General features: G+C 41.4%; 1 protein-coding gene across 4 annotated transcripts in view; it reads right to left on the bottom strand.

Annotated features, from left to right (window-relative positions):
* ARMH3 (armadillo like helical domain containing 3) overlaps positions 1-26,427 on the bottom strand; it is a 219,233-nt gene that overhangs the window by 137,413 nt on the left and 55,393 nt on the right. For all 4 annotated transcript variants that reach the window (XM_043987615.1, XM_043987614.1, XM_043987616.1 and 1 more), the window contains 9 exons: positions 24,647-24,693; positions 23,735-23,810; positions 22,034-22,127; positions 18,472-18,573; positions 13,306-13,364; positions 11,990-12,055; positions 11,027-11,096; positions 9,690-9,750; positions 857-945 (listed from right to left, as the gene is read on the bottom strand). In XM_043987615.1, the coding sequence (XP_043843550.1) occupies positions 857-945; positions 9,690-9,750; positions 11,027-11,096; positions 11,990-12,055; positions 13,306-13,364; positions 18,472-18,573; positions 22,034-22,127; positions 23,735-23,810; positions 24,647-24,693 (664 nt within the window). The remainder of the gene's footprint in view (positions 1-856; positions 946-9,689; positions 9,751-11,026; positions 11,097-11,989; positions 12,056-13,305; positions 13,365-18,471; positions 18,574-22,033; positions 22,128-23,734; positions 23,811-24,646; positions 24,694-26,427) is intronic.

The following is a 26,427-nucleotide window of genomic DNA, read 5'->3' as shown; positions in this document are numbered from 1 at the left end:
TTAAGACTTCTCCTTCTCTTTATGGAGAGCTAAATTTAGATAGTCAAATTGGGTTGGGCAGAAACCCACATGCCCAAACAAGGCAGACATACTCCTTATAATGGGGCGGACTGCTGGTGGCTCTTCATACAGCACCAGATACTGACACGCCTTCTTCTGCTAAAAGTCCAGAGGAGGAAGGCATAGCCATTCTTCTTGGCTCCAGCAGCCATTCACTCTGGGAGTGCAGGAGGAGGTGTCACCATGGCCAAGCAAACCCACTTGTCACCTACTAACACTTGCCACCAGAAGCCTGTCCTCTCTCCCTTTTTTCCTACCTCTCTGATTTAGCCACACAATAGAAAAGGGGTGGGAAGTTCACATTAGCGCACCCCTAGAACAGACCCATTCTGCTTACAGGGGGTGGTAATGTCTCAATTGGACTGCCAAATATACAAGACGGCCAAAGTAAACACTATAATTTGCTGGTTTTGTCTCTAGCCCGGAGGGAGTGGTGGAATCCACACTGTCTGTAAACAGTAATAATGCCAGATGTAACAGAAAGAATAGGATTCTCCGCCCCATCCCCTATCCCAGTGACATTCTTCCTGAGATTACTCATCCTGTGGAAATGAACAGAGGCGTCCCTATCTATAGTCTATATGCTGCCCCCAAATGGAGCCAAAGGAGAATCCAAGCTTACAATAACTTCATACACCTCTCTGACTCAAAAGTCCTTTGGGAAACGGCACTCCATTTGAAGAAGGAGTAGTGAACTGTGTTTACCACAGCTGGAAAGAAAAAAGGTATGTATAAAAGGGACAAAATATCAGAAACTAAAAAGTCATCAAAGGACCGAGGATAAAGCAGCAGTTACCTGACCAGAGTTCTCTCCATGTATAATGTAACCGCACGCGGCACTTCTTCTGGTAACAAAGCAGTTTGTGTACCACTTGGATGCAACGCCTGGACCAGAAATAAGAGAAGGAAAATGATGACAGAGGCCAACTTTAGAGAGTACTTTAAATTTTATAAAATGCTTTCCACATTCGTCTCAGTCCATCCTCAGAACAACTGTTTGGGTAGGTAGGGACTAGAAGTATTAACTCCATTTTGCAAATGAGAAAAATGAGGCTCAGACAGATTAAGTGACTTGCTACCCATTCATGTGTTGGGGTTTTTTGTGTTGGGGTGCAGTGAGGGTTAAGTGACTTGCCCGGGGTCACACAGCCAGTAAGTGTCAAGTGTCAGAGGCCGGATGAGAACTCAGGTCCTTCTGAATCCAGGGCCGGTGCTTTATCCACTGTGCCACCTAGCTGTCCCCCATTCATACATGTTTGATACAGGATTTGAACCCAGGTCTCTCCTGACCCTCAGGTGCAGCTCTCTTTCTACTATAATACATTGACTCTGAAGTTGGTAAGCCACAAGAATGGAATCCTGACTCCCCACTGCCAATCTAGAAATGGGAAAGCTTTAATATTTAATGAAAACACCTGAAATGAGAGAAAAGATGTCAACAAATGCATTCCTTTATTCTTACATTGGGATAGACCTGTGATTTCATTGTGTATGGATTCACTGATGTAAGGAACTACCAGAGAAGAAATCTCTCTTACCAGCAAATCTGCAATTTAGTCTCTACGAGTTGTCAGGGGTACTGAAATATGAAGTGATTTGTCCAAGGTCACAGAATCACTGTATGCTAGAGAAAAGACTCGAACACAGACCTTCTTAACTCCCAGGCCAGCCTTCTATTAACCAGAGTATGCTGCCTCACAATTCAGTGAGGCAGAAATGTTAATGGATCCCGGAGGCCAGACTTTTGATTAGTTGATAATGGTAGTACTGGACAACTGTATTTGTACAATGTCACTTGACTTTGTGAATTTGATAATGTACCCCCTCTGAGTGTCTGAGTGTTGAGCTCCACCCCTTGGGTGCAGTACTAAAAGAGGTCCTATTGAATTCAATTTATGGGATGCAGCACACCAAAAGAAATTTAATGGTCTGAGAACCAGTTAGTCTAGCCAAACAACAAACCATTATCGTGTTTGATGTAACATTAAGAACAAGAATGTACTTAACTAGCACAGAGATCTGGCATGAGTATATGAAAATATCTCTATGTCTTCCATAGGAAGAACCTCTGGTACTGGGATATTTTGGCCAAAAGTAACTACAACTTTGAGAAGCCCCTCCTTTGGTTTGCTAAAAAACATGCTGAAGACCCTAATTTGGGTGTTGTTGGCATGCTTGCTCTTGTACCACCAGAGGTGGTCACAGACCCAGCTGACAGCACAGCATGAGCAAGGCTTTCAGATGACTCAGACAACTGCACTTCCTGATAAAGATGATGACCTATAAAAGAAGGAAGCCAGAGCCCAACATTAGGAGCTTAATTTTATACTGTTGGCAACTGTCCTGTGATGTCAGTGGTTCAATATGTTTGCCACTTTATTATATAGCTGAGCAGAACACATGCTTAATCTTGGTGTTGTTGAAGGAGATGAATGGGCTTCAGGGTAAATGTGGCAGTTTGAAAAACATAATTCTTATTTGAGACCCATAAATTTAGCTATTTGAGACCACAATCACATTCCCCTTGAGTTTTAAATATAAGACTGTTGCAGTCCCACCACAATATTCAATGGTGACTCTTGTTGGTTACTGTCATTTCCAACCCTTTTCTGTTTCGATCACAGTAATGTTGTATTTCAAATATCTCTTCCCCTGTTACTACTGGAGAAATGAGGCTGTCACCCTCGTGAGTCTCCCCATTAAATAGCCACAACTCCACAACACTGGGCCTCTTTCCTGAGGAGCAGGTTGTTTAAGGGGAGTCAGTAAGGGTGAGTTAACAACAGAGCTAGGTTCTTCTGCTCACAGGGGCAGAACTGGGTTGCTGAGAGATGTAATTAGACTTAAATTTCTAAACCCTTGGAATCCTGGAAAGTTATTTTCTATACGAACAATACACACGCCAGAAGAGATTATCTCCAAACAGGAAGAAATAAGTGAGTGAGCAACGTAAGATAAAAGAAAAAACTGTCAGTTTTTCTTAAATATAAAAACACATAGGATTCTATGGTAGAAATAGAATTCCTTCCTTTCCACCCAGAATCCTAGGTATATCTCTACAAGGACAGTAGTTAAGAGTTCTACCAACTATGTCATGGCCCTCTCATAACCTTAGACACAGTGTTGTGTTACCACCACAAAACCCCCACCCCTAACTCCACTAGGGTTTTCTTATAGAGTTTGTGAGGAAGAGCTGAGAACCTATGGTACATAACTTATATGAACACATCACCTCCCTGGGTTGTCAGCTGGTGGGGTAACTATTGCGTACGTGACTCAGAGAACCATGAACCTGAGTGCAATTGGGCTGTTATGTTTCCTTTCTCAGATCAATTTGCTCTTCTGCCTCTTTATCAAAAGGGGGGGTGGGCAGGGGAGTCCATGTAAAAGTTTAAAAAAAGGCCTTCATTATCACAATTACTGCATTCCAAATTGTGAGGAAATGCTAAGTTATGGTTCTCATAGCAACGTTAACTTGATATATTCTATAGCTAGGTAGGCTTTGATTGCTGGTTAAGCCATTAAATGTCCATTGTAATATTCAGCCTATGCAATGTGGATAAATTAATGCTCCTTATTTGAGAGCATTAGCTTTTGCATTTCCTATTTTCATTTTAAATTTCAAAACTTAATGTTCAATTAAATAGAATTTTAACACTTGAAATCACTAGTGTTTGGAGGCCTCTAAATTGTTTGGAATCCAATGTCTAATTCCAGTTTCCAAGCCCTGGCTCCCCCTCCTCTTCTTACCGGGGGCACTCAACAAAGGTCTCTGGAGAGGAGCTCAGCCAGCAGAACTGGGAATGCTACTTTATCCTGGGGCACATCTAACAATTCACCTTAAACAAATTGCAAAGACTAACACAGACATGGACCCACACAACCTAGAGATTGTGAACAAAGAATGAAGATGTTCCTCTCCTTACTGGATGGTGTTTATCACTGGGATAGTTCACATGTCTCAATGTTAAAAAAAACACCAAAAAACCAAAAACCAAAAACGGAGAGAAAGACAACAAAGGGAACAACAAAAAGAGAAATAAGGTGTCCCAATTTAGAAAAGATAAGAGAAAGGTGCCACCATTTGGAAAAGCCACTGGTGGGTTGGACTGTTTTCAAGGGAGGAATATCATGATAGTTAGAAGAATGGAAACTATGCCATAAGATGATGGATTGGAGGAAGAAAGAATGTAGAGAGGGTGGCTAGGTGGCGCAGTGGATAAAGCACCGGCCCTGGATTCAGGAGTACCTGAGTTCAAATCCAGCCTCAGACACTTGACACTTACTAGCTGTGTGACCCTGGGCAAGTCACTTAACCCCCACTGCCCCGCAAAAGAAAAAAAAAAGAAAGAAAGGATGTAGACAGAGAGTAAACTTAGTGGATACATGATAACTGTCAAGTAACTCATAGAATTTATGTCCCCAATTTCTGGGTAAGTTAGTTGACTTAGCTTTTGAACTCTCACCATAAGGCTGAGCCATCTTGATGGGTAACTGCATATCTGCAAACTTATTTAGCCAGACCCAGACTTAAAACACTTCATTTTCTTTTTAGCCTTCTTGCCATGTGCCCTTTCTTGATTCGCCTGCCTCCAACATGTATACTCTACCTTACCCCTCTCCCCTGCTTTTCAGTTCCTTCTCCAAGTATGTAAATGAAATTGACAATACCATTGCTTTTGGAAAGGGTGTTGTCAATTGCCTGCCCTGTGGATCAAGTCACCTTTAACTAACCACACCAAAACTACTTTCCCTGGCTACTACAATCCTGTATGTGTTGTCTCCCTCTATTAGAAAGTAAGTTAGATGAAGACAGGGTCTTTTTGTACTGTATTGCTAATGCTCAGCACAGTGCCTAGTATATACTAAGCCCTCAATAAATGCTTTTTGATTCATTCAAGAAATTCTACTTGTTCTATTTGGCCCCAGAGGGCAGGTCTAAGATGAATGAATAGAAATTGCAAAGAGAGATCATGGTTTGAAATAAGGAAAAGCTTCCTAACAATTGGAGCTGTCCAAAAACAGAAAGAAGTCAATGGGCTTTCTGTCACTGGAGTCCATCAAGGAGACTCTAGATGGGTATCTGTCAGGTGTAATATAGAAAGGATTCCTATTCACATATGGATTAAGCGAGATGGTCTCTAAACTCAGTTGTCATAATTCTAAGAACAAGAGAAACTGAGAATAAGACAGGCAGAGTAGGGCAAAGAGCAAATAGAAACAGAGGTATAAACAGATAAAACAGTCAAGGTTTTCTCTAATAGCTTCATTTGGTTTCTCTAACATTTCCCAACTCTAGCCCAGCTTTGACTAGATTCCAAAGAATAATTTTAAGGGACAAAAAAGGAGTTGCCCTGGGGTGGAGCTAAGAATACTGAGTTCTAGAGCTTCAATCTGAGAATGGAGGGGATTCTCCTTGAGACATTATTAATTTCACAAAACTTGGGGAAGATACCCATGAACGTCAACCATATGGCTCATAATCCTGGCCTAGAGCATGGAATGAAACTAACACCCTGCTCTTATGAACAACAAATGTATAAGATACAAGGACCCCAGGACCTGACCCATAACTATGTTTTTTGTTCTTTTGGTTTTTGGGGGGGTTTTGGTAAGGCAATTGGGGCTAAGTGACTTGCTCAGGGTCACACAGCTAGTAAGTGTCAAGTGTCTGAGGCTGGATTTGAACTCAGGTCCTCCAGAATCCAGGGCCAGTGCTCTATCCACTGCGCCACCTAGCTGCCCCAACAAATCTATGTTTACGATCCCACTACCCTGGTAGCAAAGGTATTGATTCCTCAGTAATGTTCTCACTCTCAGGGACACACAACCCAGGTTAAGACACAAGGAGAGAAAAAGGCCAAAGACTTTCTTTCTAATAATAGCTAGGTCTTGAGACACTGATAGATAAAATATCTTTTTGATCTCAAAACATATCACAATCACAAATGGAGACTATAGCAAAGAATTGGAAATCTCGGGAAAGCCCATCAATTGGGGAATGCCTAAACAAGTTGTGGCATGTGAATGTAATGGAATACTATTGTGCTGTAAGAAGCGATGAGCAAGAGGAGTTCAGAGAAACCTGGAAGGACTTACATGAACTGATACGGACTGAAAGGAGCAGAACCAGGAGAATATTGTACACAGTAACAGCAACATTGTGTGATGAACAATGGTGACAGACTTGGCTCTTCTCAGCAGTGCAACGATCCAAAACAGTTTCAAAGAACTCATGATAGAAAATGTTCTCAACATCCAGAAAAAAGAACTGTGAATTATGAATGCAGATTGAACCATACCATTTCTACTTTTGAACTGGGTTTTTTTTCCTTCTTTTTTGAGGTTTTTCCCTTGTGTTCTGATTCTTCTTTCACAAGATGACTAATGTAGAAATATGTTTAATGTGATTGTACATATACAACCTATATCAGACTGCTTTCCATCTTGGGGAGGAGGAAGGGAAGGGAGGGTGGGAGAAAAAAATTTGGAACTAAAAATCCTGTGAAAACACATGTTGAAAACTATCCTTATGTGTAACTGGAAAATAATAAAATACTTTAAAAAAACACACAAGAAAACAAGAAAAAACAAAACCAAATGAAGAATAAACAGACTATCATCTGAGAGTGGCATTTTCTCCTCCTTGGAAGCCTCCATAATAATCTCTCACTGGTCTGCTCTAACACCTCACTATACAACCTGGTCTGCCATATTATTCACAGAGACTTCCTCCTTTCTCCATGATACTGTAATTAGGTCTGCTGATCTTACAGGATCCTCTCAGACAGGATTTTAATGAAAGGAACTGTATAAACAAATGTCCAAATGTCATCTGGGAGACTAAGGTATCTCCTAAGCTTCTCCGTGCTTATTAGTTCTTTATGCATGTGTATCTTCTCCTGCAAGAAAATATGCTATCTCTTCTATAACCTTCTTCTGGCATAAGCCAGGCTATATACCTTTTCCTTGGCAGTTGTCTGGGGTTTGGGAATGTCTGATACAGGAGTCTAGACTTTCCAAAAATGAATGTAAGGATAAGTTTGCTTTCCCCAAAGTTAACTCTTCCCCAAACTGTAAGATATCCACATAAGCATCAGGACTTTGATAGCAGAGGAAATTATTTAATGAGGCTATTCTACCCCTCACTATTCTAGGAGAAACTGATTCTTTCCCTCACCTCTTCTTAGCATTTACTTTACTTAAAGTATTCTCAAAAAAGTACATTTGCTTCATTCCTGACCCAGATTCTGGAGTGTTAGGATATGCTGTTCCATTAAGTCTTTCCACATTTCTTCATATTTCACCAAGCATATTATAAATTTATCTGAAACAGCAAAAATTCATTTTGTTTTCAATTTTTCATTCTGCCATACACTTCCAGAAAATAATGTACAAAAAGAGAAGAGGCAGCAACGATTCAGCTGGGAGCAGCTAAATTCACCTAAAAGGCACTTGATGCTCCAGTGCTGAAACCTGGATGAGAAGGGCAAAGGGAATTGGAAACATGCCCAATGGTAGAAATGAAGAAAGAGAATTCAGTCTGAGGATGGTATCTTCCGCCCAGCCTCATTCAGCTTAGTGTTCCTATTTTCCCTAATTGCAGGACATTCAATAAAAGAAAAGGCAGAAATGTAGAAAAAGATGTAGAGGGAAAAAAAAGATGCAAAAACTTAGATATAGGAGTGTCTGAGAGTCACAGAGAAACGATCTCTGAAAAGCTCAGCACACAGGAGGTTGCTTAAGCCCAGAGCTTGTAGACTTGGTTCTGCCAAGGTATGCAATACCTTCCTATATTACTTAGCAAGCATCATTTCCTAAAACACAAGACACCAGATCTGAGAATTACAGGGTCTAGGAAAATAAAAGAGAATCCCCAAACCTCCCAGGTACAGAGCCACCTGCTTTAAATAAGCAGTAATATTGTCTGATTAGCATTATAGAGCTTTCCATAACCCCTAGAATCAAAATGAAGGGGGTTTCAATTTACCTCTAAAGTTCCTAAAGGGACAAAAAAAAACAGAAGAACTCACCCCAAAGTAAAATTTTCATCACAACTTCAGATATGAGAAACCAAAGACATAGTCTACAAAAAAGCTTCTTAAACTGTGGGTCAATGAATGTGGGTCGTGAAAAATTTGGCAAGAATAAAAAGTTATGTTTGCCTATTTTATATACTATGTACCTAGGGTCGCAAAAAATTTGGCAACAGTAAAAGGTTATGTAAAGGGGCAGCTAGATGGTGCAGTGGATAGAGCATCGGCCCTGGAGTCAGGAGGACCTGAGTTCAAATCTGACCTCAGACACTTGACACTTACTAGCTGTATGACACTGGGCAAGTCACTTAACCCCAATTGCCTCACCCCCCGCCAAAAAGAAAAAAGAAAAAAAGGTTATGTATACCTATTTTATATACCTATATACCTGGGGTAGTATAAAAATTTCTTGGGTGTAAAGCATGTATAAACAAAAGTTGAGAACTATCTTTACATGTAATGGAAAAAATAAAATACCTCATACATTAAAAAAATAAAATTAAATAAAATAAATTAAAAAAAAATATGAAAAAAAAAATTTCTTGGGCATTGAGGGCACCTAGGTGGCACAGTGGATAAAGCACCGACCCTGGATTCAGGAGGACCTGAGTTCAAATCCAGAACTTACTAGCTATGTGACCCTAGGCAAGTCACTTAACCCTCATTGCCCAAATTTTCTTGGGCAAAAGGGGGTCACAGGTAGAAAAAGTTTAAGAAGCCCTGGTCTGCAACCCTTCTAGAAAGCAGGAACCCTGTTCCATCCACCGATCCCTCCCCAGATCTAAGGGCAGGCATTCAAAAAAGGTACAGAAAGCTTTCTATATCCCAATATGTTCTCCTGACAAAAAGAACAGCGGCACCAAGATTAATGTAAGACCAAATTCTGATACTTTTTGAGGAGCAAACAAAATACACGAATTATATCTGGGACCAAACTAATACAGTGCAACTATTCTTAGGCATAAATAATAATATTGAGGTCTTTGGAAGTAGCAGATAGGCACTTCAGTGCTTGGAATTTATTCAAATTTGATTTCTTGTGGTTGTGTTTATTTTAAGGAATTGCAATGGACAGTAAATCCTCATTAATGGGCTGAACATTTTACTCAGTGTCCCACAACAGCCTATATGCAGTCAATGAAGTCATATAGACCAAGTCCTTGGGGACAAGAATTAAGCTCAGGTTCCAAGTTGCTCTCCCTCCCCAAGAAACTGTTTACTGGAGTCCAAGGCCCTGGATCTGCCTCAGTAACCTACTGAGATCTCTGTTTTTGGACTGTCATACTCATGCTTCTTGGTCTTGACTACTTTGAATAACGGGCCCTGCCCCTGTGCACAATGTGCCTAGAATATATAACTAGAAATATTGACAGCATCCAAACTAGCTTGTACATTTTTCTTTTTTAGAAAGATGCACAAATCCACTCTGAAGAATGCCCTCTGGCATTTCTACACACACACACACACACACACACACACAAATGTGATTTTCTGGAAATAAAGTATATTTAGAAATCTTGTGTGACTCTTATTTCCTTCTTACTCAATTCCAGGAGATAGATCCATAAAGACAAAATGGCCTGTGGCACTTACACATAAAGATCCATAGGAAACTCCTTCATCATGTGCGTTACAATGAACTCCACCATCAGATCTAAAAAGAAGAACAAGAAAAATCAGATTGATCAAGAAGAAACTGGAAATAAGTATTCAAGCTGGATAAAAAGCCTTTCTTCACACACATATCAACTAGAACCTACTAAGAAGATCTGTATTCACCCCTACTAAGCACAGCTATATTCACCCATAAGTTTCCTTTCTGAAAGACTGAACCCTATGCCCTGCCTGCCTCCTGGAGGGTAACAAGGAAATGAACTCCCCCTCCTCCTTCCAAGAGGCGGCTTCAATCAGCCAATAAATTCAGACACATGAGGGAGGCTCCACTGGAGAGCTATTTCATGCCACAGTACTAATGCAAAACGCCAAAGGGAAATCATTCTCTCTTAGAAGGGGGGGGGGGAGGGGATGAGGCAAGCAGAGGAGGAATTATGGATTAGCCATGTTGCCAGAGTCTCGGCTCTGCAGCTATGTCAATCTACCTCATCTCAATATCATGCTCAGTTTGACAGATATTGGCTGAAATGGTCAGTGGAACTGTGGGTCAATACAGACTTATTATACAGTCTTAATTACTGTTTCTAAATACAAGTAGATTTAGGTATCAGGGCTGGATGGCCAAGAGAAATGAGATTGAGAGTGCAGTCAATTCCTTTGGGGAAAATTCAGCACCCTGGGCAGAAAAGATTGCCCAGAACATAGTCCTGCTTACCTGTCAGCCCCATCAACTGAATCTCAGTTTATCCCACCCAGTAGATTGTGGATCTGAACCCTGACTAGGACTTCAACCTCAAGAGCTCTAGCTAACAGACTAGCTAGACCAAACCAGGGAGGAAAAATTCTGAGACAGCTTGGTCAGAAATAGGATATTTCCAAAAAAATTTTTTAAATAAAAAATAAAAACAACAACAACATAAATAAATAAATAGATGAGTGAATAAATAAATAAATAAACAAGCAGAGAAACAAAAAAGAAATGGGATATTTCACAGAGCTGAACTATACATCAAGCTTAGGCATGGTCATTCATCTCACTAGAAAAGGCATTTCTTATGAACAAAAGCATCATTTATTGAGCACCAGTGATAGACGAGGTGCTTAACCAAACACAGAATTAGACATACTTTTTCATGCCAAGGAAGCAGTCCATTAAGAAGTTAAATCTATTTTCTAACAACCTAACTAGGAACCTCCTCCCTTAGGAAGAAATACAACTACCATCAACTGTTATCCATCCCTCCTTTTTGAAGATCTTTAGAGTGCAAAGCTGTGACTGTTACTGAAAAACCCTAAATGTGTCACCATTCACTCACCCAGCACTGCACACACCAAGGGACGGCAGGGAAGGTTCTTGTCTGCTGCTTTCTTCCTGTGTCTCATAGGCTTCAAATACACAAGGATGAAAGGAAATCAAGGGATGCCAGAAAGGACACCTAATGCATCATCACTACATTTCTCATACAAATAAAATGGTCACTACAGGACTACTGCCTTTCATTTGTGTGACTTGAAGAAGGATGGGTTAGATATGCTCCTCAGAAGCCACCACAGAATTGTGGCTGAAATGCAGTTCACAGTAAGTTGACAGTACCCCAAGGCCTCTGGAGCAACCTTCAGGAGGAGTGTTGTAGTGTGATCTTCACACACTGGGATAGTGGCAATTAGAAGATTTTCATTCAGACAATAAAGCATGGCATAAGCGTGGAGCAGACCTATCTAAACGTCATCTTGATGCTCTTAAACCTCCCCTAACTTCAGGTAAATCACCAAGTCTTCATATTTTATTCCTTCCATTGTACAGATGATGAAAGCAAGGTACCTCCCCAGCTTACCCAACAATATGAAAAGAAGACATTGAGCTAATTCTTTCAATTTTATAGATTTATCTATTTTTCTATTTTATAGATGCACTGAGGGAATAATTAACATATAGCCAATGCATCAGGGGTTGATCTTTCTCCACCTCTTGGTACACATTAAACCACCATGATTATAACCTATGATCACTACTTAGCCCACCCTCCTCCCAATTAAATTACAGCTCCAGCTGGACCTTACTATGAAAATCAGAGCAAGAAACAGCCCCATCAAACAAGGCATACCACCCTAATAGCCCAGGATATAGTCAAATGGAAAGATAGCAGAGGGATTAAGAAAAGATCCCTTTGCACAGCTCTTCTAACCCCTCTGCCCAAGAAGGCTGAATTTTACCACCTTCTTTCCTCCGACAACAAATTTTCCCTTGGATAAGAAATGGAAACCAAAAGCATACCTACCATTCTGTGAAGATTTACTCGAAAATTCATGTTGTCATCATGTAAAAATGCATTAGCATACTGGTCCTAGAATGTGTGGGGGCGGAGGTTAAGAAAAAAAGAAAAGGAAAAAGGAATTAATCTAGTAATTTGCCTGTTCCAAGGCTAAAGGAACACGCCAGTGCCCATAGGTTCAAGCAAGCAAATCTTAGACCACGAGCCTTTATTTGGGTAATCTCTGCCTCTGTGTGGTCCCCCAACCTCATTTCCCCAACCTGTGAAAATCGAAAAGACAAAGCTTGAGACAAATACTGAGGGGCATTTATTTCCCAAATGTCTCTTCCTTCACATGTACTGAAGCCATAGGTTCTATTGCTGACAGCTTCATCCAAGGTTCTAAAAGGCTGTGCTGAGAACTGGGCTGGTCCTGAGGGAACTGTACTAGCAGCTCATAGAATGCCCCTGACCCCTCTACCCCCTCCCCCTGGCTTTGCCCTCGGCTGGGACTAAATCATTGACTTTCAATGGAGATCAGCCAGAAAAATCTCTTGGTCCCCATACCTGACACTCCCTTCTGAAGAAATGACTGCCCAGGGCCACCAATTAGGAGAAACCACTAAGGCTTGCAGGGAAACCTTTCTTTTGAAGAAATTCTCAGAGATAAATGGCAGCCTTAGTAACAAGCAAACCCTAACTGAAGAAAGCAGGCTGTCTTCACAAGCTGGAAGGGCAGGAAACATGGAAAAAAAAAGAATAAGGGAACTAGGGAAAATAGTTACTTATATACTCTCTTGTTTTTGTTATTCCCTAGAAAAATGGAAAGAGTCAGAATAAGAGAATGGCAGAGGAAGAAGGGGCCAAGCTAGAGAGAGGAATGGGTGCCAGGGTAAGAGGAAGGGCAGGTGCTAGTGCCAGGGTGGAGGCAGAGAGAAGGGAAGGGAAAGAGGCAAAAGCTGTCACTTCAGTTCCAAACAAACTCAAGTCTGCTTTTCTTATGGTCAACCAGGACCCAGGGTGAATCTCAGTCTTAAAATAAATATCCATAGGTTCCTCTTTTAGTAAAAAGGGCACTTCTTCTGCTTTCCCCTAAGGCTCCTGCTCTTCACCAAACTCTAGAATCAGCCCAACTTTCTTTGTTTCCCCCAAGACTCCTCTTCCGCCTCCTGTGGCAACTGAAGTACCTTATTCCTTTTGCTATATGCAAAAGGCCCAATCTGGTCCTCTCCAAAATAGGGTGCCTTTCTTTCTAAGCCCAAAGGACCCTAACAAGAGGAAGAGGATAGAAGGAAGCAGAAGCATCTGAAAGAGAGAGTGACTCAATGCATGGAGAAACCCACCTCGGCGATGCACGTGAGGATAATCAGACAGAGTTTGCCACTGTGGAGGCGGTGCTCATCTGCAAAGGGACAACAAATCCTTCTTAGATCTGCCCAATGCTCCTGGACCCACACCCCCAAGTTCCCCTAGAGAATAAGGGAACAGTGTTTGTTCCTGTCACAGAAGTAAAAAAATTAAATTCCTCACTTGCTTCCTTCGGCCATAAAATCCCTGGTATGAGACAAGGTCTTTGGGGGGAGGGGAATCAAGCAATCTCTATGTAAATTCTTGCTCACTTTCTAGACAGAGAGAGATCCAAAAGATTCCAGGACATCACTTAATGGCTCTGGCATTCTAATTAACGACTATATATGCCATTTGCTCTCTGCAGCAGGCCTTAAAACCACAGCCATGGTCCTCAAATATCTTACTACTTAGAGGGGGCTTTTTCTGTCCACCCCACCCCACCATGTTAATAAGCACTACGATCACCAACTAACCCCCAGTGAAATCATTAGGGTCCCATGACTTGTACAAAGCATATTAGGGCTGGAACTTGACAGGAAGACTGGGAATTTCTCATCTCAAGCCTTGGCTCAATCATCTCACTACATCAAGACCTTCTCCACTGGGGCTGAGAGCACCAACAGTCACCTGGAAGATCCCACTCCTACCATCCAGTGGAACAAAAATTCCCTCCAACACTACTAGTTATCAAAATGTTAGAGCTTTTGGCCCTGGAGAATAAGAAGAGGGGCACACCAACCAATCATAATCAGGGGTACCTGATGTTCTGGTTTAGTCCTGGCAGCACCCAGATGGAAATTTGTTCTTAGGCTGCAAGCAAGTATTCAATAGGCAAGCAGAGAATTCTACCAACTGGACAAAGGCCCAGTGGCCCCTTCTGAAAGCAACCTCAGACTACACCCAGCCTGCCTCTATTGCCCTTACTGGACAATGTTCCTTGTTCTGTCTGCTAGCAAAGACCTGCCCCATCCTAAGCTTGAGACATTCCTGAAATCCAATATAATGCGGTCAGCTCCCAGTTCTGCATTTTATTTTATTTTATGAATCCAGAGACTGGGGCAGGGATGCTTATGTAATCGTTAAAAGTTAACAATGAGATACAGAGGCCTGAATTTCATAGTGATATCTCAAGTAAGACTATAAGTTCATTGTCTGGGTCACATCACTGCCAATGCTCTCTTTGGCTGCTATAATATTTCTAGGGAAAGGTTACTGTTTTCCATAGAGGAGAAGTGATTGTCCCAGGAAATTCTTGTGTCACAAGAGTCTTGTTATCCTGTGCCTGCTGGATCTCACTTGCCATTCCAAAGAAGTTATTTCTGAAGTTCAGCCATCTCTGTGGCTCCCAGGGAATCACCTGTGTTATGCTACTGTAACACTATTAACACCTTTCCCCTGTTCTCACAATGCAAACTCCCTGGTAGAGCCCTCAGAAAATTACAGACTATCAAAAATGCCCTTATTTATAAAAGAAGAGGGGAGGTCCAAATTAAAAATCTCTGAAAGTTAACCATAATCTAACATAATAGTTCCCTAATTACAACCTGTTCAGACTCCTCCCAGCCCAAAATTCAATGTCCCAAACTCATTTTCAGTATTTACTCCCTACCTGGTCTGGGCACTATTATGAAAAAATTTTTCCTCTTCATTTCCTACTAGGTTCCATATGCTATTCCTTCCTCCATCATCACTCCTACCTCTGACTCCCACTAGCTCATTCCTCCCTCTCCAGAGCCTTTAAGATCTCCCTACAAAAGTCATACACATTCAACATTGCAAAACACATCCAAAACTGAATTCAGCTTGCCCCTAAGAAACCTAAACCCTCCCCAATTTCTCTAATTCTGTTGAGGCCACCATCACCCTTGCTAGAAACCAAGCTTGTAATCTCAGTTACCCTGGCTCCTGTCACATTCAAAAACCTGCTAAATTCTCTTGATTCTAGCTCTGTAATTTCTCTCAAAACTGCCCCCCTCTTTCAATTTTAATCACTTCATTTAAAAAATTATTTAAAATATTTTCTTTCTTCCCAATTGGATGTAAAAACAATTTTTAACATTTGCATCAGTTCATGTAAGTCTTTCCAGATTTTTCTGAAATCTGCCTGCTCATCATTTCTTATATTTCACTACAATCATATACCACTACTCATTCTCCATTTAATGGACATCCCCTCAAATTCCAATTCTTTGCCACACAAAAAGATGTTATAAATATTTTTGTACAAATAAGTCCTTTTCCCTTTTTAAAGAAAACTCTCTTTGGGGTATAGACCTAATAATGGTGTTGCTGAGTCAAAGTATATGTATAATTTCATAGCCCTTTGGGCACAGTTCCAAACTGTTCTCCATAATGGCTGGATCAGTTCACAACTCCACCAAGTGTCCCAATTATCCCACATTCCCTCCAACATTTATCATCCATTATCACTTTATTTTAAAATTTTAATATTTTTCCCTAATTCACATGTTAAAACAAGTTTAACATGTTTTAAAAATTTTTGAGTTCCAAATTCTCTACCTCCCTTTCTCTCCTCCCCCCACATTGAGAAGGCAAGCAATTTGATAATAGGTTATACATGCGCAGTCATGCAAAACATATTTCCATGATCCATTATCACTTTAACAACCCTAATTCAGGCCCTCGTTACCATTCATTATAACAGCCTCCTAACTGGTCTTCTGAATTCTAATCTCAAACCTCTCCAATCCATCCTTCATACTACTGCTCAAGCAATCTTCCTAATGCATTGTTCTGATATTCAAATTACTCAAAACCCTTCAATAGCTCTATCTACCAGATAAAACTTAACTCCCTATCTTGGCATTCAATACCTTCCCACCACCTAGCTTCAACTTACCCTTCCATTCTCATTCCTACTATTCCTCTTTATATAATCTATAACCTAGACAAAATGACAACTCATTTATTTCTAATCTGGCCTACTTCCACATATGTGGAGTATCCTCACATTGTTCTCCACAAGCCTTAAGCAGACTCCCCCTCTCCTAGCCAATTCAGATGACTCCACCTCTCTGAAGCCTTTGTAAGTCTTCCTAAGTTAAAAATTCTCTTCCTTCCCAAATTTTTTATAGCATTTTGTCTGTGCCTAACACATTTTGTTGCATTACCACATACAAGTTAACTGTATAAAAGGCTTAGCCTCCCCATTAGATTGCAATCTCTTTGAGGGTAGGAACTATGTGTTATTTTTATTTTTGTGTCCCCAGTAGCTAGTGTTATAGGGTTAAGAATTTGGGTTAAACTGAAAGACAAACATACCTTGAGAAGTAAGGAAGATAATAAGTCCATTAGGCATGGCTGCTGAGTGACGATGATGGGGAGAGGGTATGAAAATTGCAATGACAACTGCATATACCTATTTTTTTCTTACTGGACCAGCATTTTCCAGACATTAAAGTACTAAATAAATGCTATTATTATCATTAACAGTAATATCTGCACTTGTTGGACATCAGAATTATGTCACAGGGAAATTGGTGGATAATGGGGGTCCTTAGGTATTCCTCTTTAAAGAATTATACCCTCTCACACACAAATCCATTCAGAATAAAATAATTTTTTATTTGGGCACTAGAGAAAGGAACCTAGAGAGAAGTCAAACCTTTCAAGGAGAGATAATGGCTTAGAGATCACATGATTCTTTGAACCACATTTCTCCTCAAACAGGAGAAAAGAAAGAGCTTTTTTTTTTTTGGCGGGGCAATGAGGGTTAAGGGACTTTTCCAGGGTCACACAGCTAGTAAGTGTCAAGTGTCTGAGGCTGGATTTGAACTCAGGTCCTCCTGAATCCAGGGCCAGTGCTTTATCCACTGTGCCACCTAGCTGCCCTCAGAAGCTTGTATAGATGGTAAGTGGGCTGGACAGATGGAGTGACCATCCGATGGTGGAAAGTTCCCTTTGGGGGTGGGGGAAGCTATAATGAGGGGAGATGGTCTGGAGTTCTGGAGTTATCTCTGTGCCCTGGCACCTATTAGGTAGCAGCCACACCTAAAGGTCTTATCTCCCTTACTTCTCAAGGTGTGTTCATCCATCAGTTTAGCTGGCCAGTTTAACCCAAATTCTCAACCCCATAATATTTAGTATGGGTGCCTTGTACACAGCATGTGCTTGTTCAATGTTTGTTGGACTGAATTAAAAGCAGCAACCATCAAAGCGCACCTAAGGAGGGAAATCTAGAAGGCTGGCCTCTCTTTAAGAGAACTCTATGCTACCTTGAAAGGGAACAGTTTCTCTACTTGGAAGGTAAAATTCCCAAAACTTCAAATTTCTTAGAAAATTGCCTCTAAGAAAACTTGCCTGGAAGGAAAATATAATGTTTGTTGCTTTGTCAATTGGAGCTAACAATTTCCTTTAATTTTTAACAAATACAATGCTTATTCCCAAAACAGAGTTGAAGTCCTTCTGAAAAGACCCTCATAAAAATGCAAAGTGCCATTATAAAACAAGATTATTTAGAGGAAACTTTAAATCAGCTAAACACTTGATGAAATACTGCTAGGACCAAAAAAAAAAGAAAAGAAAAGAAAAAAGAAAAACAGCTAGGATCACTACTCTTCCACTGCCCTTCCCCCACCAATTAAAGAATCCCTTCAAATCAGTAACAGAAAATGCAGGATATTCAGTCATAAAAATCAATTCCCCAACTTCCTACCACCTCCACCCTACCCAAACACCCTCCAAATAGAGGAATTGCTGCTTCTGTAGCTGTCAGAGAACAGAATCACCCTGATTCTCAGTTCACTCTGCCCCCTTCTGCATAGTTAGCCTTTAATCTCTATCACAAACTCATACTTTTGGCACTTAGAAGGAAGCCCTCTAAGGGTTACTTCTATAGTCCACTTTCCATAAAGATTTATCTATCTACCCACCTAACCATTCCTAGAGACATGCTAATTATCATTGTCTCAAGAAATTCAGGGCTGGATTATCATTTAGTAACATTCACTGGCCAGCTTTTATCCTTCCGTGGTTACCCAAGTGCCATTTGTCTGCAAAAAATCACTAGCTCCTCAACATCTGGGACAATCTCTCTCCACTGAAGTCTGATAGATTTTCTTGGGCAGAGCGGTGTGAAGAGCATCAGTGCTACTCACCACACATCTGACAGCCAGAACCCTCCTACCAGCAGGACTTACCTTTAGTGTCCTGCATTACAATGGAGCTGTACTTTAAGAAGGTTATCAGTAGGTTACTGGTCTGAACGTCTGCATCCAGTGGGAGTTCCACAGAACTTATAACTGAAACAAAATGCATAAAGTGCACTTAGCACCATGACACACTCCAACCCAATCTCTCCCCACTTATGAACCAACAATAACTGAATAAATCATCTACACAAGGCAGAAGAACCAAGGGTACATCAGGAAACCTTCAATCTATACTTCTTAAGACCTCCAGCCCCTGCAGGTCCAGTGACCTGCTTCTGTGCTCAGGAGAACAAGACCCAAGCTGACCAACCTCTAATCACACAATCTTTTTCTTCTGCTGCTCTAAGAAGGGCAAGTGGATTCCACTCTCAACTGACCCAAGAGAGATCAGAACCCTTTTAAAGTCCCTTTCATTTGAATTTAAGAGGAAAGAGCTGGAACTGCATATAGGGGAGCCAGATAGCTTCTCCTGGCTAATAAAGGCTCATGGTAAAGAAGAACTCTCTACTCAGTTTTCAGAACAGCCTTTTAGGTTAGAAGTGCCCCCAAAGGAGGGGCAGCTAGGTGGCGCAGTGGATAGAGCACCGGCCCTGGAGTCAGGAGTATCTGAGTTCAAATTTGGCCTCAGACACTTAACACTTACTAGCTGTGTGACCCTGGGCAAGTCACTTAACCCCAATTGCCTCACTTTAAAAAAAAAAAAGTGCCCCAAAGTGAAAACAAACTGAGATAGAAATCAGCACACTGACTCTACCCCTCAAACCTCTCTGAACATCCCTTCTCTCCCAATGAAAAGAAAAAACAGGGTATGGAAGGCCTGGGAACAAAATTTTATACAATCAACTACTATTTCACCAAAGGGAACCCAAAGAAAGGAAGACCATCTTTCACTAGACAACAAATTACACAGAAGTATGGGCAAAGGACCTGAGCCTTCTGCAGGGCAATCTTAGTGCAGATTCCCCAAGATCCTGCTACCCTGAATTAGGGCCCTGACGTTTTGCTAAATGCTTCAATTTGAGGAATCACACAGAAGCAAAAAGGAGTTCTGCAATGGTCCAAGTAAGCAAGGGAGTCCTAAAGTCTCTCTCTACTCCATTTTGCACCCAGGAAGACTTAGCTGAGTTTGGGATATTATTCATAATATGTATTCATAGCCATAATGGGTCCCTCCAGAGCTATTATGATGTATGCAGAGAACGTTTATTAACAATGGAAAACATTTGCATATTATGGATCCATAATACACAGCAAGCACAGCAAAAAAACCTTATGAGAAGAAATTAACACACCCAACCCTTGGCTGTTTTCCCACAGCTTAGCCCCTAAGAACTCATAAAAGCCAAATATATTTTTATGTTGAAACACTTAAAGGCCTTAATTCATGTTATGGGCTAATGACCTAAGGACTCTCGTTTCAAGCTATGAGCCTATTTGGAGGCTGAAAGCCCACAATCATTCCACTACCCAAAAAGGTACCTAACTGGAAAAATGGGATTTCTTCCCTCCCTCCCCCATCCTTCGCACAGCAGTCATTTGAAAACTGCCTTATGTAATATGGGGAAATATAGATGTGTATGTATTTTTAGTTTACCAGAAAGCCCTCTCATGCCAAGGCTGAGTTGTCAAATGTCAAGTCTGAACTGAGAACAAATGTTACAGCTAAACTGCTGGCTCTTAAAAATAATAGCTCTAGCGACATACCTTTAAATATAGCAAGGCTACTAAGCACCACTATAATTTTAAAAAATCGAAGTCAAAAACAAGGCTAGGGAGCTTAGGAGCCCTGCAGGGCAAGAAAGGGACTGGGAGGAGGAAGAGAGAAGGCATCAGAACAGTGGCAGAAACAAGATTCTTCCCCAACCAAAGCCTCCTTCCTCAGGAAGAACTATTCCCCTATCTTTGGCTTCAGAATCTCTCCCAGCAGCCTTTGTGGAAGGAGACAGTGCTGGCTGTCGTTTGAAAGTGGGCTGACTCTGTTCTTCTCATTGGAAAAAATAAAAGCACACTGGTTGTAGGGAAGTAAGCACAAGTCCTGCCGTTGCATAATCAAGTGTGTGGGCGGGAGTGTTCACAATGAGCAGTTTGAAAGGCAGCTCTCTGAAGCCCTGAACCCCAGTTATCACAGATAGGTATTATATATATTTGACTGAAGCTTTTGATATCCATGGCAACTGGCAGGCTTCCTCCTCACAGAGAAAGAAGCCTTTCCGCTGGGCTAGGCAGTGACCTGAATAGCAGAGACAGACGGGTAAACCTCCTGATTTGCTATTTCTCGCCCAGATATTTGGGAATTTAGCTCTTTCAATTTCAGCCACTTCCATTTTGCTCCAGAAGACTTTCAGCAGCAGCCGCACCTCCCTTGCCATACATCTGCCCCTACTCCACCCGTGCTACCCTGAAACACTGGGCAACAGGTGCCACAGAAACATGGAACAGAGAGGAGGGAAAACAGTGGAGGCGTCACAGACCAGTGGCTTAATGTACATGGAGTGAGCCTGAGATAACTTGAGTTCAGCCACTCTTCCCATCAATAAGTATATACATATATTAGGCATAGTTCCAGGCAAAAGTTTTTGTTGCTATTTTAAGGTGAGTCACCAAATATATTCTGTTTACAAGACTGTCCCACACATTTCAACAAATTGATACCACATTACTGGGGGGAAAAACACCCTCATTTAAAAAATTTCAGTCATGAAGAGGATTTTTTTATAGGGGCAAGACACTAGAGTACTGGAACAAGCAAACGATACATCATTAGTTAAACCCAAACCCATTCATTTCTACTCAGAGGGTTTGGGGGAAGGGGAGTCTAAAGCATAATGTATATGACAGAGGCCATCAGAGACAGAATAACCAAAGGGAGTGTCACAGCAATGAATGACCTATGACCTGTGTCTCCTGACCACCTCTGTTGTTATTGCTCATCCTTCGTTCTCAAAGAGCACCATGACAGATGTTGTGACTTGCACTGAATTGGATTTAAGTGAAGCAGGGCTGTGCAAAGTCACTAGTCTCACTTTCTCCTCAGGAGCCATCTGGGTCCAGTGGCAAGATATTTTATCAGGATGACTGGAGATGGCCCAGATGTTTAAAAAAATTGGGGTTAAATGACTTGCCCATGGTCACACAGCTATTGAGTGTCTGAGGAGAGATTTGAACTCAGATCCTCCCAACTTCAGGACCAGTGCTCTACCCACTGCACCACGTAGCAGCCCCAGTGACCACCCCTAATACGAGAGATATATGCTGAGCTTCTGTAACCTTCCGAAATCCTTGTCTACATGTGACACTTGACAGATTGGCTTTTCTAAAATTTCTTTCTGGCTTCCAAGATACATTTGGGGGGAGGGGGAGAAAGTTGGGGGGGGCAGGTTTCAGCCACCCTTCTGTAGGGAAAATTAAGTGCTTTGTTCTCCTGCCCAGCAGACCCAAGTTTCCCCTTCTAGGACTCAGTTAGTGTTTATCATTTGATTGCTGCTCCCTCTAAAAGACCTAATCTAAAAGCACAGTCCAGGCCTCAAAACTACTCTGCAGGAGGGCTCACCATCAGAGGAAGGCGGTGTGGTTCCTAGAGGTGTGGCAGGGGTGGTTGGAACAGGGCTGACTGGGGTGCTCACCAAGCCCATTTCTGGATGGCTCTAAAGAAAAAACAGAGACAACTAAGTATAACAAACAAAAATCTGTTTCCCTTCCAGCACTATCAGTTGAGCCTCTCTCTGTGCTGGTATAGAGGTCTGTTTAATTAAACTGAAAGGCCACTCATGAGACTGCCTCTCCTTTCAGGGTCTATGTAGTACTGAACATTGTTGGTGCTCAACAAATGTAAACCAAGAGCTCTGTGGGTATGTTTCCTCTAGCACGTCAGACCTTAAGAACAGGCCCTCATTATATAAGCCTCTCTGCAGAACCACCCCAAAAGAAGCCAGAATATGCAAACACACAAGATGATGCTTAGAACAAGTAGGACAGTGGCAGTCCTCTCTGGGACTAAAAAGGGACCATTTTTACAAAAACAAGAAAAAATGTACATCATGTTTTTATAAGTATATGACTCACAGAACAGGCTAAATAATGCAGCTGAGTCAAGAGGCAAAAAAGGCTATGTTGACCCCCTCCAGCTCTATGGCAAACAAGGAAGGATTAGAAACAGGGGGACTAACAGAATCCTCCTAGTCAGGATTGAAGGAAAGGAGTCAAAAGGCCACACCTAACCCCATCACTTCATCAACTATGGGGAACCAAATAAAACTGCTGTCACTGCTACTCATGGCTTTTGACAAAAAGATTTAACTGATCTCAGGACAAGTTCCCAAGACTTGGTGGGAACAGTGTCCCATGTGTTAGTCACAGACAAGAAAGTCAATTTTTAAAACACTATCTTTTTGGACAAAGCACTAGTTCAAATAAGACGTTATTTTTTTGAGGATGCACAATGTAGATTTTGTAAGTAGCTGCCCTTAAAGGAATCTGAAATGTTGTCTTAACAACATAAAAAAAAAAAAACAATACAACGAGGAAACTTTCATTTAAAAAAAGCCTACATACATATTTTAAATGGCCCAACTTCAGAATAAAATCACTTTATCAATTTTTTAAAGACAGTTTTCACGGACAGCACTTGAGTTCTCAGTCTATTTTGGTTCCTCTGTATGCTGACCCCTAAGAATGCCCTTCTCGCACATTGCCTGTTTCATGTGTTTGTGGCTCCTTGCCTTCAGTTTTCATAAACTACCCTGACTTCTAATAGCAATGCGCTCTCCTACCCTAACCTTGTACTGGATGGGATTCCCTCTATTTCCTTTTTTTTTTAAATTGGTGAGATTATAGAGAAGTGACTTATCCTGTTTTATCTCCCACTGTAATTCAGTGGTGATTTGGAAAGATGAAGAGTGATGTAAAAATCCAGATGGGTAGATAATGCCATGGGATTTCCAGTGAGCAAAATGAAGTAATCTCAACTCATTTGGGTTAACTGGATCAGCAATCTGGTCAAGACCGTTAATCACTCATCTTAGCAGACCCACTTCAGCACCAGAGGGAGATATCATAAAGCAAAAGTAACTGATAAAACATTTAGGGATATCATAAAGCAAAAGTAACTGATAAAACCATCATCCCAAGAGGCCAAACAAGATTTAAATAGGCTAGTCCTAAAATATAATATAGCCAAAGGAGCCTCTCTGTGATCAGCCCACACTGGCTTCAGGAGAGAAAAATGACTTGCATTTCCCTTGCATCAACCAACCTGTGCTAATACTGTGATGAAATTCCGGTTTAGGTGAACAGCTTCGTAAAGAGCCAGAAGAATAGCCTCATTGGTTCTGGGAAAGGAGAGAACAGATCAGAGGATCTCTAGCTTGGGGTTAATCGGCTTAAAACAACTCAACCTATATTGATGGTTTTCCCAGCCCATCACCGTCTCTCAGTCTCCAAGGGTTCCAAAGTTCACATCATTCTAATTGACCACAGCCCCCTCTATCTGCTATCTCCCCTATCCCTGGCCCATGTACCACTTTCTCAGAGACATACAGGTAGGTTAGGTCCCAAAGCTCAGTATCCTCAAGGATTCTCCTTATCATCTCCATCACGACCCATCTCCCTTCCTTTAACCATTCCCATTCCAGCAGATCATAGGATCACAGATTTGGAGCTTCAAGGGACCTGAGAGGCTATTGAGTCCAACCACCTCATTTTACGGATGAGGAAACTGAGGCAATGAGAGGCTAACTAGTGACTTGCCCAAGGTCACAAAGCTGGTCTATACGTGAAATAGGATTTGAACACAGGTTGTTCCTGACTCCAGGGTCCTGGGACCTATGTTCTTGACTCTTTCCAAAGCTGCTGTCCTTTAAAGAACAACCAGCCTCTAAATCCCTCAGCAGCTTAGCTCCTCTTCCCCACTTCCACTTCACTCTCAAGAAAGCCTGGAGCAGCTTTAGAACTTCCTGAGAAACAATGGGCATCAGGCCAAGGAAGAGCTCTCTCAAGGCCTGTTATTATCTAAAACCCCAGGAACACACTGATGAATCATTAAAAAAAAAAAAAAGTTTGAATCCTGGAAAGATTTACAAGAAGTGACATTTTCCATTTCCAATTCCAGCTGGCAAGCCCACCACTAAAGCCCAAGCCACTGAAGAGAGAATGTCAATGCACTTACTGAACAGAAATGTTCTCATGGGCATCTGCTATGAACATGCTGCCCACCTGTGGAGGAAAGGAGAATTGCAGGGTGTCAGGAAAAAAACACACAAATGAACAAAACAAAACAAGGCTGGCCTTGTGCATCCCTCCCCAAAGTAGCAATAACTGACATTTAGAAAGTGCTTTAAGGTTCGCAAAGTACTTGACATACATTATGTCTCATGTGAGGAATCTTAGGCCTCTCGATCCTTTTAACAAAAAACCAAAAACCACTAGATCCTCTACCTAAAAAGGAACTTTACAGGCAGTTATTTAACTCCTGTGAGCTAAACATATGAGTTCTCAGACAGGGTAATCAATAAATTATTAGGCAATCGTCCCTAACCCTAGAGATGAAAATGGCCAACTGCACACACTCTCTGCAGCATCTTATCTTTCATGAGGGTAATCACTCAAGACAATAACCTCCCTTCAAAAAGAAGTCCCCAGTTGCTGCTGGCCTCATCCAAAACCCAGGCTCCAGAGGCTGCCAAACGTTCACAGGCCATGTGCATTTTCTGTTTCACAGATCACAAAGAGTTATAAAATGCTAGAAAAGGAATGGACCTTTGAGATCATCTAATCCAACTCTCCTATTGTACAGAGGAGAAAACAAACTCAGAAAGATAAGGTGACTTGCCCAAAGGAATAAACAGCTTCTGACTCCCAATACAGTGTTCTTTCAAACACTATACTGTACTGCCTCTCATAGGACCAGAAATACCTTAATTTATGATACCATGCATGCTTCATGGATATAGCCAGCCTAAGAGGTACCAACAAACACCATCTGCCTCTTCTTACACACACACACACACATACACACACACACACACACACACACACACACACACACACACACACACACACACACACACACACACACCATTCACAACCTGTTCACTAATGGCTGAAACTCTATAATTAAGCCTTCATTCCTTAATCAGTCATTTGTAACAATGCTAGTGAATTTATCAACCTTATAGAAGACCAGGTTTTGATAGGGAATAGGAAGGACAAAAGCTTAGAGACACTGGGTACCTGAGGAAGAAACAGGGTGGGGGGCCTTGGAAAGAAAGGGGAGAAAATAAAGTGGGGGGGGGGAGAAGAATAGCTGAGGGCACAAAGAGAGGCAGAGTGAAACAGTACAGAAAAAAAATGGAATGTGAACTCAAAAGAACTGAAGTCTGGTCCTAACTACTAATAATTCACTGTATAAACTTGGTCAAATATCTTCCCCTCTCTGGACTTCAATTTTCCCTTTTATAAAAAGTGGGACTGAAATTGGATAACCTCTAAAATTGTCATTTAGTTCTATTTCTATAATAGATTTTGCCAACTTCATCCCTGATAATGAATCCAATAGCTGACCTACCATTAGAACTATTTCTGTGATGGACACCCTAAAGAACAAAGCTTCACAGTTGCTAACATTTGAGGGGCCACTCACTCAGACCCCCTTCTAGACTTGTCTCTCTGGTTAATATGGAAATGTTTTGCATGACTACACATGTTATTTGTGTGTGTGTGTATATATATATATTCAAAGTGCTTGTCTTCTCAAGGAGAAGGAAGAAGAGGGAGGGAATTCAAAACTCAAAAATTATAAAAAATGAATGTTAAAAATTGTTTTTACATGTAATTGAGAAAAAATAAAATAAGATATTCTTAAACTTTTCTCTCAAAAATCATCCCGGGGGGGGGGGCGGCCGCTAGATGGCACAGTGGATAGAGCACCGGCCCTGGAGTCAGGAGTAC

The sequence above is a fragment of the Dromiciops gliroides genome, chromosome 2 (assembly GCF_019393635.1).
Source record: "Dromiciops gliroides isolate mDroGli1 chromosome 2, mDroGli1.pri, whole genome shotgun sequence".
Taxonomy (NCBI): Eukaryota; Metazoa; Chordata; class Mammalia; order Microbiotheria; family Microbiotheriidae; genus Dromiciops; species Dromiciops gliroides.
Note: the sequence above shows the minus strand (reverse complement) of the source record. Positions and strands in the feature narration are given on the sequence as shown.